The 17,041-nt window shown below is 41.9% G+C and overlaps 1 protein-coding gene across 2 annotated transcripts; it reads left to right on the top strand.

The window, feature by feature from the left end:
- Positions 1 to 2,622: 2,622 nt before the first annotated feature.
- LOC131941364 (uncharacterized) lies at positions 2,623 to 15,498 on the top strand. Of its 2 annotated transcripts, none has more exons than XM_059300616.1 (5): positions 2,623 to 2,694; positions 9,425 to 9,648; positions 12,673 to 14,121; positions 14,633 to 14,772; positions 15,039 to 15,498. In XM_059300616.1, exons 2-5 carry the CDS (start codon positions 9,425 to 9,427, stop codon positions 15,296 to 15,298), a joined length of 2,073 nt encoding a protein of 690 aa, XP_059156599.1. In that variant the 5' UTR covers positions 2,623 to 2,694; the 3' UTR covers positions 15,299 to 15,498. The 2 variants fall into 2 exon arrangements, with proteins under 2 accessions (XP_059156599.1, XP_059156590.1); XM_059300607.1 differs by having other exon boundaries at positions 2,650 to 2,694; positions 9,417 to 9,648.
- Positions 15,499 to 17,041: the final 1,543 nt, after the last annotated feature.

Here is a 17,041-nt window from a genome sequence, read left to right as displayed (position 1 = left end):
TTTTTTTATTGTTTATTTGTTGATATGTTTATATTTTAAAGTGTGTATGTGTGCGTGCGTGTAAGTCTGTGTGTGTGTTAAATAGTTCTGTGGATTTTCTCAGTATTAGGACCTACGATTTATAAATACTTGATATTTAGGTCTATATACAAAATTATGAAATTTAGCCAAATTAATGTGAGGCGCGGTGGTCGAAAGAAGAAACGTCATGCCTATTTAACCTTGAAGTTAACCGTTCGGAACCCAACTATGTACAGCTGTAGTCAGTGTGTGGCTAATCTCTGTACAGCTGTAGTCTGTGGCTAATCTCTGTACAGCTGTAGTCAGTGTGTGGCTAATCTCTGTACAGTTGTAGCCAGTGTGTGGCTAATCTCTGTACAGCTGTAGTCAGTGTGTGGCTAATCTCTGTACAGCTGTTGTCAATGCTAATCTCTGCAAAGCTGTAGTTAGTCTGTGGCTAATCTCTGTACAGCTGTAGTCAGTGTGTGGCTAATCTCTGTACAATTGTAGTCAGTGTGTGGCTTATCTCTGTACAGCTGTAGTCAGTGTGTGGCTAATCTCTGTACAGCTGTAGTCAGTGTGTGGCTAATCTCTGTACAGTTGTAGTCAGTGTGTGGCTTATCTCTGTACAGCTGTAGTCTGTGTGTGGCTAATCTCTGTACAGCTGTAGTCTGTGTGTGGCTAATCTCTGTACAGTTGTAGTCAGTGTGTGGCTAATCTCTGTAGCTGTAGTCAGTGTGTGGCTAATCTCTGTACAGTTGTAGTCAGTGTGTGGCTAATCTCTGTACAGCTGTAGTCAGTGTGGGGCTAATCTCTGTACAGCTGTAGTCAGTGTGGGGCTAATTTCTGTACAGCTGTAGCCAGTGTGTGGCTAATCTCTGTACAGCTGTAGTCAGTGCTAATCTCTGTACAGCTGTAGTCAGTGTGTGGCTAATCTCTGTACAGCTGAATTCAGTGTGTGGCTAATCTCTGTAGCTGTAGTCAGTGTGTGGCTAATCTCTGTACAGCTGTAGTCAGTGTGTGGCTAATCTCTGTAGCTGTAGTCAGTGTGTGGCTTATCTCTGTACAGCTGTAGTCTGTGGCAAATCTCTGTACAGTCGTAGTCAGTGTGTGGCAAATCTCTGTACAGTCGTAGTCAGTGTGTGGCTAATCCCTGTACAGCTGTAGTCTGTGGCTTATCTCTGTACAGCTGTAGTCAGTGTGTGGCTAATCTCTGTACAGCTGTAGTCAGTGCTAATCTCTGTACAGCTGTAGTCAGTGCTAATCTCTGTACAGTTGTAGTCAGTGTGTGGCTAATCTCTGTACAGTCGTAGTCAGTGCTAATCTCTGTACAGCTGTAGTCAGTCTGTGGCTAATCTCTGCACAGCTTATAGAATCGATACGGGCTAATCTATGTAAAGCTTATGTATGAATCATGTGAATATAATTAAAAAAAAATTATTACCCTTTGAACCCGCATTGGATTGCCACTGTTATTAAAAAAAATCTTATTATCATAAAATAAACAATGCGTGCTACTTACAAATACAGAAAATATTGAAACGGAAAGAAAAAACTCAGTCAATTTTAAGAATGTCGCAATAATGGAATGCGATTAGGATTAAGCTAGATTAATTTCATAAAGTATGCATTTTGTATATATATATATATATATATATATATATATATATATATATATATATATATATATATATATATATATATATATATATATATATATATATATATGTGTGTGTGCGTGTGTGTGACTCTACCACTAAGTTCCCTGTCTCTACCTCTGACTCACCTGACTCTACCAGTGACTCACCTGCTTTTACCACTGACTCACCTGCCTCTACCACTGACTCACCTGCCTCTACCACTGACTCACTTGACTCTACCACTGACTCACCTGCCTCTACCACTGACTCACCTGCCTCTACCACTGACTCACCTGCCTCTACCACTTACTCGCCTTTCAACCACTGACTCACCTGCCTCTACCACTGACTCACCTGCCTCTACCACTTACTCACCTTTCAACCACTGACTCACCTGCCTCTACCACTGACTCACCTGCCTCTACCACTGACTCACCTGCCTCTACCACTTACTCACCTTTCAACCACTGACTCACCTGCCTCTTCCACTGAGTCACCTGCCTCTACCACTGACTCACCTGCCTCAACCACTGACTCACCTGCCTCTACCACTGACTCACCTGCCTCTACCACTGACTCACCTGCCTCTTCCACTGAGTCACCTGACTCTACCACTGACTCACCTGCCTCTACCACTGACTCACCTGCCTCTACCACTGACTCACCTGCCTCTACCACTGACTCACCTGCCTCTACCAAAGGCACACGTAAAATACATTTGATTGACCAGATATTTTTAATTGTGTGTTCTCTATCTTCATTAATGTTTAATTAAGTGTAAACCTTCAATGCGGCAATGGTTTTAAAATCTATAATTAGTATCAAACTAACAAGTGAGATGTGGGCTAGTCCTGTACTCACGCACGTTCTTACATGTAGACGACCACTCACGTGCCTCCACTGACCAGACACTCGCATGCCCCTGATTAGCGCATCGTTCCCACGTGACCAGTTACTGCGCATGTGCAACTAACGTGAGTACAAAACCGTTCAAATCCCGATACCCACCTACAGATAGCTTGAGCCACGCTACCAGCTTTTATCTGAATATAAGGTAAGGATTGTTCCCCTTTTATATTTTTGTAAAAGTCGCTTCTTTTCTACCAGTTATCCGTCTTTGGTCTGAAGTTTTAAACAGTCAAGTATCCTGCTGTAAATTCAACTAAATTGCTTTCATATTTTTTTTCCCTACCTGTAGTCCTAGGCCGTAACCCTAGCCCATCGCCCTAGCCTTAGCCCTAGTCTGTAAACAAATATGTAGCCCTACAAAGTTAAATGTCCCAACCTGCTGCCCATTTGTCCTGAGATCATTTGTCCTGAGATCATTTGTCCTGAGATCATTTGTCCTGAGATCATTTGTCCTGAGATCATTTGTCCTGAGATCATTTGTCCTGAGATCATTTGTCCTGAGATCATTTGTCCTGAGATCATTTGTCCTGAGATCATTTGTCCTGAGATCATTTGTCCTGAGATCATTTGTCCTGAGATCATTTGTCCTGAGATCATTTGTCCTGAGATCATTTGTCCTGAGATCATTTTTCCTGAGATCATTTGTCCTGAGATCATTTGTCCTGAGATCATTTGTCCTGAGATCATTTGTCCTGAGATCATTTGTCCTGAGATCATTTGTCCTGAGATCATTTGTCCTGAGATCATTTGTCCTGAGATCATTTGTCCTGAGATCATTTGTCCTGAGATCATTTGTCCTGAGATCATTTGTCCTGAGATCATTTGTCCTGAGATCATTTGTCCTGAGATCATTTGTCCTCGTTAGCCGGGGACAGCCACTCTTCTAGGAGAGACAACTCCAAAAATCAAACAACTTCTGCCTTGTAGTTTGTTCTTGGTTGGACAAAGACTATGGAAGCAAATCCAAAAAGAAAAGCAGGCTGAAATCGGAGTCAATGGCCTCAATGGCGCATAACCAGTTTACACGTATCCTTAATTGTGATGGAAGCATGGTCGAGTCGGCAAAGCTCATGGTTGATAAATTCGAAAAAAGTCTCGAGTTCAAACCCACTGGCAGATAAGGGTCGATCCCTCCCAACACTAAAAATTAAGAACGAAGAAGAAGAATTTGTCCTGAGATCATTTGTCCTGGGAACATTTGTCCGTGAGATTTGGTTTAGATTTATTTTAGCTCTAAATTTCAGTGTTATAAACCAACTGTGTTTACTACAATATATATATATATATATATATATATATATATATATATATATATATATATATATATATATATATATATGTAACGAGGCTATTTGCCTGTAGTGCCAAATGTTAACGAGTTCTGCTCGACAACGCCAAATGTTACCGAGTCTAACCACTCATTCTTCACAACATCGACCACAGTATAGATACTCGAAGATGCAGGTTCGCTATTGATCCTTTTATTACATGAATCAAAGAAATGCTTCACAATAATATAATGAATCAAAAGGAATGCTTCACAATAATAGTCTGAATCAACTGACCCCCAACAGTCCTAACTAGGCTTCACATAACTGAATGCACATGTCTATCGTCCTTCTTAACACAATACGGCTAACCCGTTCAATAACCAACTTGATACTGCCACACTGACTGACTGATCGAGAGAGAGAGCGAGAGACACCGAGCTCAGCCGTCGCCTTCCTATATATCCCCTTCGTATTCGTAATCGTATTCGGTTCTATCATAATCGTAATCGTAATCGATTCTAATCGTTGCATCAGAATGTTAATTACGCCGCTTCTGTCGTACAGTCCGATTTAATAAGCCATCTGCATCCTGTCACATCAAAGTTGACAGACCGTATTGCGTTCTTCTCGTATCGCTTCCCAAGATACTACGCCTTGGCTTTCTGATCGTTATCAGCCAACACCTGCGTTATTACATCAGTCGTGTCAAAGTTGACAGCGCTGTACTGCGTTCTTATATCTCTGGTAACTTCCCCTAGTTACATCCACCCCTGCCTTTTTTGTGTGTTATCAACCACAAACAACGCTTGGCAGGTGCAGTCCTTCAAAGTCAATCGCACCACCGTAAAAAAAATTATTGTTACACTCACTGTCAATGTCGTCACATTCGTATAAGATTGACGGTTATCCCTATTTCACATATCAAATGTGTCTACATCATCTTCCTCAGACACAAAACAGTTCTAGAATTCACATCCACCTTTTTTCGTTTGGTGCCTTCACCAGTTCACTTGTATGACTTTTTGAACAGTCTGTTCTCATACCAGCGCGACCATGAAAGAATTGATGGTTGCTGACAAAAAATTTCGTATTCTTTCTGTTTCTCAAACTTCTCCGCGGACCACTTATCTGATGGTCTACTGTCTCTCTGCTTCTGGGAGGAACGGGATCCTCTTCGTTGCCGTTATCCTCCACTTGTGTATCGCTGTTGTTCTGTTGATGGTGACATGGTTCCGGGATGGGTATGTGAATTTCCGTTATAGTTTCCGGTTCCCTAATTGTCTTGGGTTTCCTTGTGTGTAACTGCTCTTCTTGACGATGCCAATATTTCTTTAATTGAGCAATATTCGCCCACCGATCCGGTTTGGTGTGATCGATGGGTCTTATCTTAAAGGGGCCACCTGCTACTTTAGGCATCTCCACGACTTGCCATATCTCCTGTCCCCAGAGGTCGTGGATTTTGTTTCTGCCTAACGGGTGGCTACGCAGTAATACCCTGTCGTTCAGTTTGAGTGGCGGGTCCTTTGTCTGTACCGGCGGTTCCCTTCGCCGTGCTTCATGTTCTAGTCTTTCCTGTACTACCTTGTACATTTCTCTAATTCGTCTCATATGTTCATTCACATATTCCAGTGCAGTGTATGAGCCAGTCATACTCTCCTTTTTTCCTAGGAACAAGTCAAGAGGGAGTCGAGCCTCCCGTCCGAACAGCAACATGTGTGGCGAAAAGCCGGTTGTGGCATGGGGGGTGCAGTTGTATAGATATACCAACTCTGGGAGAAAATCAGGCCAACGTTTTTTCTGTTCAGGTTCTAGGGTACGCAGCAAATCATGCATGCTGCGGTTGAACCGCTCGCACTGTCCGTTTCCTTTCGGATTAAATGTGGTTGTTCTAGATTTGTTGATCCCGTAGTGGCTGCACAGTTGGTTAATTACTTCTGACTCAAAGGCCCTTCCTTGGTCAGAGTGTAATTGTCTTGGTATGCCATATTTGATGAACCAATGTTCTATTAAGACCTTTGCCACTGTTTTGGCAGTCTGATCTCGTGTGGGCACCGCCACAGTCCATTTGGTGAATACATCAGTCATTACCAACACATGTTCCGTCCCATCCGATGATTGTTCCAACGACGTAAAGTCCATAGCCACAATCTCTAGTGGTTTTGTCGCTAGTAGGTGTCCTGATGGCTGTCTCATTTTGACAACTGGCATTTTCGCATGCTGACACCTCACACAAGCCTCACAATGGCGTTTGACCTCCATCTCCATATTGGGCCAGTAACACCGCCGTCGTAATATTTTGTGCGTCCTGTCCTGACCCTGGTGTCCTGCCCTGTCATGTGCCAACTTTAGCACTTCTTCTCGTAACTGTCCAGGCACCACCACCTGGTGTATTGTCCCATCAATTTGGTCATGAATTCTCCGAATGAGAACACCATCCTTTATACTGAGACGGTCCCACTGACTCAGTAGTTTCTTTGTTTCCCGACCAAACTGTTCTCTTTCCCTTTTTCCTGGGAATTTTTGTTCCTGGACGTATTTCAACAGCGGCTGTAAGCCACTATCCGTTTTCTGGGCATTTCTTATCTCTTTGTGATTAAGGCAATTAAAATCACTAATGTCCATATGAAGGGGCTCTGTGGATATGTGCTCCACCACAGTCTGCCCGTTTTGCATCACCTCTACTTCTTCAATAGAAATGTGCAAGACTTCTACTTCTTTTTCTTCATCTGCTATAAGAAGTGTATTATTTTCAACCTTTTTCATTAGTTCTAATACTTGCTTTTCTAACTGTTGATTCAATAGCCTTTCTTTTTCTATCATTTCTTCTAGTTTGCCAACACTGTTCTGTTGTCTCATGTTTTTATTTTCTTCTTCAGCCAACAGACACTTTAAAGATGAACATTTCTCCTGTGCTTTTAATTTGCATGAACTTTCCCTATCCAGTTTCATGGTTAACATTGAGATCTCATTCTTAAGTTTACCAATTTCTTTCTTATCATAATTTTTCTCTGCCAACAAATTGTTCACTTGAAACTTTTCAACATCCAAGTTCATTTCACAGTTCATTTTTTCTATTATTAACAAGTCTTTTGAATTCTTAAGTTCTTCTACCAAGGCTATAGTATCTGTTAGCTTAGTTTCACAATTCTGAAGTTCAGAACGCTTCAAATCTAATTTTCCTTGTGTAATTTGAAGTTCTTTTTCCATATCTGATGATTTCTCTTCAAGTCCTGTTTGAGACTCTTTCATTGTTTGTCCCATTTTATTTCTTAAGCCATAACCTCGCCACTCTGTAGCCTTGTCTTGCCTTACAGAGGGCGATCGTTTCACCGGACAGTACCGTGCCACATGTCCGGGTTGAGAGCAGGACAAACCGATTGGTCGACCGTCAGCCGTCCACCGGAGCGATGGACCAGCAGGTCGCGGCTGTCCAACCTGACCATGTTTTGTCCCGTTTTTGCCCTGATTCTCAGCTGTTGACCTGCTTTCTAACCTCTCCAATCGTTGGCCAACCTTATCCAGGTGGGCCAACAGTCGGGCCATCATGGTTTCCATCGTGCCGGTCCCTGTGGGTGGGGATTGTTTCTGTTCCGGCACCGAGACTTTGTCTACCGAACAGTTCGATTGGTCCTCATCCTCGGACCTGCGGATCGCTGAGTTCCTGACCTGAAGGAAGGTCAACTGTGTGTCTTTGTAGACCTCTTCTTTCAAATATCTTCTTGCCATAGGGGTCGCCAGCCCCTCGATGAAATGGTCCCTCAGCAGGCGCGCATCCATGTCGGGTATTTTGCCTTTTACAGCTTCAAAGGCCCTGTTCATTCGGTGTGAATACTCCATCACACTCTCCGCCAGTCTCTGCTTTATACCTACAAACACCGCTAGCAGTTGCGATCCCGACCGTCTCTCCCCAAAGGTCTCCATAATTAGATCCAGCACCTTATCTGGATCTGATTGGATGGTTTTATCGTGGCATTTGACCTCTGCCCTAACCGTCTCTCCTATACTGCCCATCAGCAGTCTTAATCTTTCCTCTGGTGACATGTATCTCGAGGCCCAGGCAGCCCTGACCTCTTCACTGAACCTGTTGGTTAAGGTTGGATCACCGTCCCCGTAAAATTTGTTGATGTGGGACTCACTGGGCAGGACCACAATATGGATCGGCTTTTTGTCCAAATTTTGTCCTGGTCCCTCTGGAGGCAAAGGGTCATCCTCACCGTTGCCTATCTCTGGGCTATCTTTATCTGGCTCAGATTGTTGGGCCAGCAGGAGTTTTTGTTCTTTTCTGATATTTAAAATACCACTCCTGCGTCTGTCATTCACATTAAGGAAAAATGTTGCAGCTATGCAGCAGATAGTGTTGCCCAACAGGGAGATCATGACACATTTCCAGTGTCTAAGAGTTCCATCTATATCTTGGTTGTCATCTTTGCCTAGTATTTGTCCCACAACCAAGTTGGAGATACCAATGCCAATTATCTGGATGCTGGTGGTCAGCCCCATAGCTGTCCCCAGGGTGGCTGGTGCTACAACTAGGGGTATACTGAGCCACATGCTTGCAGCAGCAAAAGAGCATGTGACACCAAGCCAGAATGATAATGAAAGGTGTCTCATCTCTGTTCTTTTCAATTTCCTCAATTCTGATTTCAGTCTTCCCTTTTATTTATTTCCTTCAAATAAAAAAAGACCTTTCATACCGTGTGTGTATGAAAAAATTTTCCTCGTTCCTCAATTTTCACTGTTCCTGAATGTCCGAATTCACACACACACTAAACACAGTTATGAACTAGGTTGACTATGGGTGCCTCAAGCGGCAAGTCTAGTTGAATTCATCCTGTCCGCAGCGCCAAATGTAACGAGGCTATTTGCCTGTAGTGCCAAATGTTAACGAGTTCTGCTCGACAACGCCAAATGTTACCGAGTCTAACCACTCATTCTTCACAACATCGACCACAGTATAGATACTCGAAGATGCAGGTTCGCTATTGATCCTTTTATTACATGAATCAAAGAAATGCTTCACAATAATATAATGAATCAAAAGGAATGCTTCACAATAATAGTCTGAATCAACTGACCCCCAACAGTCCTCACTAGGCTTCACATAACTGAATGCACATGTCTATCGTCCTTCTTAACACAATACGGCTAACCCGTTCAATAACCAACTTGATACTGCCACACTGACTGACTGATCGAGAGAGAGAGAGCGAGAGACAGCGAGCTCAGCCGTCGCCTTCCTATATATCCCCTTCGTATTCGTAATCGTATTCGGTTCTATCATAATCGTAATCGTAATCGATTCTAATCGTTGCATCAGAATGTTAATTACGCCGCTTCTGTCGTACAGTCCGATTTAATAAGCCATCTGCATCCTGTCACATCAAAGTTGACAGACCGTATTGCGTTCTCCTCGTATCGCTTCCCAAGATACTACGCCTTGGCTTTCTGATCGTTATCAGCCAACACCTGCGTTATTACATCAGTCGTGTCAAAGTTGACAGCGCTGTACTGCGTTCTTATATCTCTGGTAACTTCCCCTAGTTACATATATATATATATATATATATATATATATATATATAACGTATGTTTTAAGTTGAAAAGATGAAGAATCCACTTCCTGTGGCGGCCATCGTCTTACTTCAGCTGACTTGGACAGGGTTTGTCAGGGGCATGAACCCCGCCTGTGGTTCGAACCGCTGTACCGGAGAAAAGTGGTTCGACGGCTGTCAATGGTGTGTCTGCTACCCCAATGGACCAGTCTGCTCCACAGAGAAGTGTTCGAGTCTCGTCGCGTTGTTACCTCCCTGCACGGCTATTGGTTCTTCGTCAGTATAATCTATTTTTATCATGTTAATAGTTGTTGTTTTTAAGCTTTATTTTTTTTAAAAGTTGATTATCATATTTTTCAAGGGGGAGGGAAGGGGGGGGGGGTTAGGTTTGAATTCGAGAATTTTCAGTTACCAGCAATGAACTTTACCGACTCGACCATCCCGACCCTCACGAAGCACAAATAAAATTTCAAATAGACAAAGGCTACATATTATATATGGGTTTTTAATATTTAGGTACGCCAGAAGATGAAGCAGACGTGAAAGCAGATTGGTATATTTATATGTTTGTGTACAATCCGCTGGTCCAGTTTCATTATTCGTATCATGTCATGATAAAACCTATAGATAGAAGATTTGATACAATCTTTACTGGATTCTCACAGCACTTTCCAGTAAGACATGGGTTACAAAGTTCTGGAATCGCTGGAAAAAAATGATAAGCAAAGTTTTACCAGTACAAACATTAACCCTAGCTACCCATAACTTTAGACTCAGTTTAAATAACATTCATTACCGTTACCAATTACCAAATTAAAACTAAATGATTTATAGCTGATTTTGAAAAATGTAATCATTAAAACTATAATTATGAACAATGTTAAAACTTTTAAAACAACCAGCGTTTTTAATATTTAATTAATGCCATGTAGCAGTTGTGTATTTTAGAGGGATAACTCGATAAAAGCAGGGAGATAATCCATTTAAATGGAACTTGTCATCTTCCTTTCTCATTTACCTACCTTGGAACGAAAGTGTCAGAGTACATGAAATGTAAGAGGAGTAAGAATGAAAACAAGTTACTACGGGTGGACTAGTCTGGTGATATATTACATTTGAGTTCGTGGTTATTTTGGCTGTCTTTTTGCGAGTTAAGACAATCTTTGTTATAATGGTAACTGGAATATGAAATGGTGACGTGGGTGGTTGCCCTTTGTTTTGTGTTAGAGGTTATGTTTGAAAAAGATTAATTTTAACTGAGGTTTAGGTTTGGAAATATAAGAGGTTGTGAGTGAAGGAGATATATGTATATCTATTGGTATACCGTCTTGTATGGCCTAATACAACCAACTCCGAGCGATCGCCTCTTCTTATTTATGCCTGGTAGGCCTAGTGTGTGGAATCGAACACACACGTCTAATTCAAGATATACAATAGTTTTTTATTTATACATCAGTTTTCGACTCGTACTGGACATAACTACTTTCTACCACATGACTGTTTACTAACATTATCTAACTGCAACTAACACAGGCTCCCATGACCAACTCTAACACTATCTACATTCAACTGCCTACATGTTCCCCTAGTCAACTGCGACCGACCTAACACGTCTGACCACTACCAACTCTATAAGTCTACCTACCTCCAACTGCAGCCCACAAGTCAATGTTTGGCTAACTGTCGCACGTGACCGGTCATCTCCTGCTACAATTCTATTGGTCTACTTGTCTGACCAATGTCTACCTGATCTACCTGACCGACGCTATTCTATCTCTCGCCTGCTTGAACTCTGACCTTTTTAGAACTTGCGTCATCACAGAGGTGATAACAATTCAAGAAAAAATGAAAAAGAGGGGATATGGATAGTTAAAAAGAACATGTAGAATATATCTTAAAAGAAAGTAGTTTATTATTATCATAAAACAGAATGACAAATATAACTTAAGTCCCCTAGTAAGAGTGGAGGGTGGGGGTGATGACTTGTAAACGAAACCGTTTTAGAATTAATGCAAGGGGCATCCAAATTTCTAGCACAGCTTCTCAGAATAATTGTGATCAGAACCTTAGACCTGGAATTGCATGAGTTGCTTCAATCTATGGTAAGACAAGGCCGTACACCATCAGATGTGTCTCTGTGAGTCTATCATAGGATCTCAAGATAATTCTGTGTGTGCAGTGTGCGTTCTAATGTATGTGGTGTAAGGCATACTTATGAGTGTGGCGTAGTTTTTTAATTATGTTATTTTACTGTAGATAATCTTTAGCTGATTCTTTTGGCATTAGCATATACGATAGAGTTGTTTTCCTGTTTACTGTTTTAGTGTGTAATCTTGTGTTACCCCTGGTACTGTCCTAGCATATAATCTTGAGTTATTTTACTTATATTGTGTAAACTACTTGTGAATGCAACTGCCCAATATATTTCAAATAATATATTTTTGGGAATTTTTACCACAGGTAGATCTTCATATCGATAAAGTTAAACATTTTTATACTAGATGCCTAGTTTAAAAATGTATTATTTAGGAGCAGGATTGATGTTCTATAGACTGAGACTATTTGTGTATTATTTAGGAGCAGGGTTGATGTTCTTTAGACTGAGACAATATGTGTATTATTTAGGAGCAGGATTGATGTTCTATAGACTGAGACAACGTGTGTATTATTTAGGAGCAGGATTGATGTTCTATAGACTGAGACAATATGTGTATTATTTAGGAGCAGGATTGATGTTCTATAGACTGAGACAATGTGTGTATTATTTAGGAGCAGGATTGATGTTCCATAGACTGAGACAATTTGTGTATTATTTAGGAGCAGGGTTGATGTTCTATAGACTGAGACAACGTGTGTATTATTTAGGAGCAGGATTGATGTTCTATAGACTGAGACAATATGTGTATTATTTAGGAGCAGGATTGATGTTCTATAGACTGAGACAATGTGTGTATTATTTAGGAGCAGGATTGATGTTCCATAGACTGAGACAATTTGTGTTATATTTAGGAGCAGGGTTGATGTTCTATAGACTGAGACAACGTGTGTATTATTTAGGAGCAGGGTTGATGTTCTATAGACTGAAACAATATGTGTATTATTTAGGAGCAGGATTGATGCTCCATAGACTGAGACAACGTGCGTATTATTTAGGAGCAGGATTGATGTTCCATAGACTGAGACAATTTGTGTTATATTTAGGAGCAGGGTTGATGTTCTATAGACTGAGACAACGTGTGTATTATTTAGGAGCAGGATTGATGCCCCATAGACTGAGACTATTTGTGAATATTTCCACAGGTGGAGAGACGGCTCGTACTATTGCACGTGCAGCAAGAGCGGCATCACGTGTGAGCCGAACAAAGATTTGGTCCATCACCTGTGGCACGAGGTCCCGGGGTGGGAGGACCAGTCCCAGAGCACCTGCACCAGCATCAACGACCGTCGCTGTGTCTGCGACATCGACGGCGTTCAGCTCTGCAGCGCCGAAGCCAGTAATGCACATAGCAACATTGATAATATTGCCCTACCTAGCAATCACGGCCCTTCCATATCAACCCACGACCTATCCCAACCGAGCAGCGATGGCCCTTCCCTAAGGAGACACTACAGTCCTTCCCTACCAACCCACGACGGCCTTTCCCATCCACACCACGCTGACTCTTCCTTGACGGGTAACTACGACCCTACCCGACCACACCACAGAGACCTTTCCCATCTAGACCACGTCGACCATTCCCAACAACAAGACGACGGCATCTCCAAACTCATTGACGCCGCCCTTTCCCATCTAGACCATGCCTTCCATTCCTCGGCAAACCCCATCAACCAAGAACAACGACCAACCCATAAGAGTACAGATTTGATTAAGTCGAAACACCATGACCACGGAACAAATGATATCGAAGTAGAATTCTTTCCACCCAATCAATATTTGATAACTACCAAGAACGAAGTTTATACACATGTGTCAGATAGTCATGGATCAGACAAGCAACACCTGAAAAACCTAATAGAGCTTTTGCTTAAAGAGTTTTTCAAGTTGTCTAATGAGGGAGAGTTATCACATGACCACAAAGAGCAGCAAGATATCAATGCCGACAGTAGACCAAACGATGAAGAGAAAAACAATCATCGTCTATTAAATTGGCTTTTCACTCGCGATAGACCACACCACAGGAAAACTGATGAGAGCAACAACCTGAACGACTTGTTTGGAGATGATCTGTATCAACCTTCGCATTATTTCAATGACAATAGACTGCCACAAGATCACGGAGAAAACAGTGAGGGGACGAGACATCAAGGATTATACGGGGACAATCCTTTCCAACCAATGCCAAGACTCCAAAATAATGTACCAACAAATCAAAGAGAAAAACATCTCAATTCAGCTAGGCACTTTAAAAAAGCTCATAACCATAAAGTCAATGATCTAGGACAGGAATTTGATAGTTATAGAGAAGACAGTCAACATTTAAAGAACAAGCTGGATCAGATTGTTAGGAAATTGTTTCCTGGTGATAGGAACATTAAACATGATGGGAGAAAAGGGACGAAAGATCAACAGAGAGATGAGCCACATATAGACCCAAACAAGAGATCTGACGAAGACATGATACCGCATCATGTTTTCTACCCCAGTATGCTGAAGCAGTGGTTGACTAACGGGATACAAGGAGATCAACCCTTTCAACCTACGCGGGTTGAGCATCCTCAGCCTGTACGTGTATCTCACAATCGCTGCAAGTACGTCTGCTAAATTGCAATCCTAATTAGTAGTGTACACATAATCCTTCAGTACATTGCTGCTTTTAATTTGTTAAGGCAGTGTACACACTTGTAATCGCAACTGTAATCGATAACTTATCCATACATCGATTTCAGTATTGAGTAAGTGATATTTCAGTGAGTCAAATCAGTTTTAATGAGTACCTAAACTGAGTGTCAAGCTTGAAATAATACTGGCAACACACAGCTCTCCGTCTCATCAAATATATCTCTGCTGATTGTGTGTGCGTGCGTGTGTGTGTGTGTGGGGGGGGGGGGTGAATTTGGGGGGGAGGGTGAAGTGGGGGGTCATGTACATGTATGCAAAGTTCCTGATTTGTCGACTGTCAACATATCTGCTACATCTAATACTCCCACTTGCTATCTACCCATTTATTTTAAGCCCATCTGTTATCTGCACATTTATTTTAAGCCCATCTGTTATCTGCACATTTATCGCGCGCCATTGTTTCCTTTATCACGTGATCAGGTTGACTGACCGATGGTATACCGGAAGTCTCCGCTGTCGGTGCCTGAATGATGGGGCCAGGGTGACCTGTGGCGAGCCCAGCTCTGTCAACGACATCAACGACAATTTCATCAGGCTGGTCAACTGGGAGTGTCGAAAAGGTAAGCCCGGTGACCATACGAGGTCACGAATCAGGTAGGTCGGGCTCGGGCATATCCTTAGGACGGTGTGTGACCTGGGTGCGTGGTGGTGGGGGGGTTGTTTAATATATATATATATATATATATATATATATATATATATATATATATATATATATATATATATATATATATATATATATATATATATATATATATTGTGAACATTTCGCCTCCATTTGGAAAGTTCTACGTTTTAAAACTACCTGCTTCTTCTCTTTCAACAGGATCCGAGTTTGAACTCTCAGACTATTGCCTGGTCTGCCATTGCCAGTTTAGTGGCTTTCCCCTGTGTTCAAGATCAGGCGAGGGAATTTGTTCAGTCACCCCTTCCATCGAACACCACCCTTTGAATGACGAAGTTGACGACAGAGACAGCCCTTTCTTCACAGACAGCCCTGAAGAAACGGAGGGCGTATCAGATGTTCCCACAGCCACTGGTCTCACAACAATGTTCCCGTACACGGTACGGTGGATCCGATTTTAAAGAAGCCACCACCGGGTATCAGGACTGCAATAATTGTCCATGTACAAATGGGGGTCCCAGATGCACAATGAGAAATTGCTAAGGCTCCGGAGAAGAAATTAGATAATTTACTTAGACTAAAATATAAACAAAACTTCCATGTTTGTGTGTAAACATTTTTTTCGAAATGTTGTTTAAATTTTACAATACCAGAAATAAAAAAAAATTCCACTATGAACTGCCATGTCGCTTTGTTTTATTCTTGTTGACACAAGTTAACACAAGACATGAAGTAACATTTTCTTCTAACCCTGCCTGATCAGGTTTTGCGTGTGTACTCATGTCTTCTAATATTCTCCAGTTGCTACTCACTCTCTGACCTGTAACAAATGTAATGTCAAGTCAACCCGTTTATTTAATGCCACGTCAACCTGTTAATATAATTTAAAGTCAACCCTTTCTCCAACCTACCCCAACACCACACACTTCTAGATCATTAGGTCATAAGGACACTATCAATGGCTTTGTGAAATTACATCTAAATCCTACAAACGTCGGGCAAAAAATCAATGGACCCAAGGCGGGTGATCGGATTAGGGGACTAAGCAGATGGTAGTGTTGAGATAAAAAAAATGCCAGTAATATAGCTTAACAGTGGGGTCAGCGTGGTCGAGTCGGTAAAGCTCATGGTTGCTGAACCGAAAAGTCTAGAGTTCGAACCTTCGGGCAGATGAGGCTCGTTAGCTGGGGACAGCCACTCTTCTAGGAGAGACAACTCCAACTGCTACCTTGTACCTTGTTCTTGGTTGGACAAAGATTATGGTAGCAAATTAAAAAATCGGAATCAATGGCCTCAATGGCGGATAACCAGTTGACACGTAACGCTTAATTGTGTTGGAGGCGTGGTCGAGTCGGCAAAAAGCTCATGGTTGATAAATTCGAAAAAGTCTCGAGTTCAAACCCACTGGCAGATAAATCTCGATCCCTTTCAGCACTAAAAATTAAGAACGAAGAAGAAGAAGAAGCTTGACAGATCTTTTTTTGAAGCTAAACCGATGAGTTATTGAGCTAAAAAGATCTTGTCATGGAGCTAAACAAATCTAGTTATGGAGCTAAACCGTACTATAGAATACATGTATAATAGTCGTTGACTAAATTGAATTGGCGCCATAGCAAGGAGCGATTTTGTTCCCCGGGCTTTCAAGTCAGCACTATGGTGTATACATAAGTTTTAAAGAGCACCCTACATTATTGACACGGTAGTACACGACATGCAGAAGTGTAACCTTGGACTCACGAAAGCGCCCCCCCTCCCCCTCACTTCCCTGTCACCTGGACGGTCACCGAAGTGTGTTCTACCTCACTATTACCTAGAGTTGTTATTATTCAAGGCTTTCATAGAGCACGCCCTGGGACGTACTGGGCGGTAGTGTGGACAAACCCGTACCCCAACAAGTATGATCCAAGAAATATTATGCCGGCATTGTTTAATTTTAAATACCTCAGTTAAAGAAATCAAGGTCCATTTTGCAGGTGTAGTATAGTTTATCCTGCAGACTTGAATCCAGGATCTGAACTTGGGATTTCTGTGATAGCAGGTGTAAGCCCTAACACTCCCTTCACCCCCCCCCCCCCCCCCCGCCACTCTTCCAGACAAAGATATCTTATCGACATTTATTAAATCAGGTGATTACAAAAGACGGAAATCTCTTGGTAATTAATGATTAAAATACTTTTTTTACCTTTCAAATGTTCGTATTAAAG

The sequence above is a fragment of the Physella acuta genome, unplaced genomic scaffold, assembly GCF_028476545.2.
Source record: "Physella acuta isolate Inbredline_101_S28 unplaced genomic scaffold, ASM2847654v3 ptg000028l, whole genome shotgun sequence".
NCBI lineage: Eukaryota > Metazoa > Mollusca > Gastropoda > Physidae > Physella > Physella acuta.
Note: the sequence above shows the minus strand (reverse complement) of the source record. Positions and strands in the feature narration are given on the sequence as shown.

What these genes read in the sequence shown, in the direction of transcription:
- LOC131941364 (XM_059300616.1), top strand. Translation starts at nt 9,425, where the DNA reads ATGAAGAATCCACTTCCTGTGGCGGCCATCGTCTTACTTCAGCTGACT. An exon ending in GTATCTCACAATCGCTGCAA is followed by an intron (nt 14,122 to 14,632) that starts GTACGTCTGCTA and finishes TCACGTGATCAG; the next exon opens with GTTGACTGACCGATGGTATA. An exon ending in CAACTGGGAGTGTCGAAAAG is followed by an intron (nt 14,773 to 15,038) that starts GTAAGCCCGGTG and finishes CTCTTTCAACAG; the next exon opens with GATCCGAGTTTGAACTCTCA.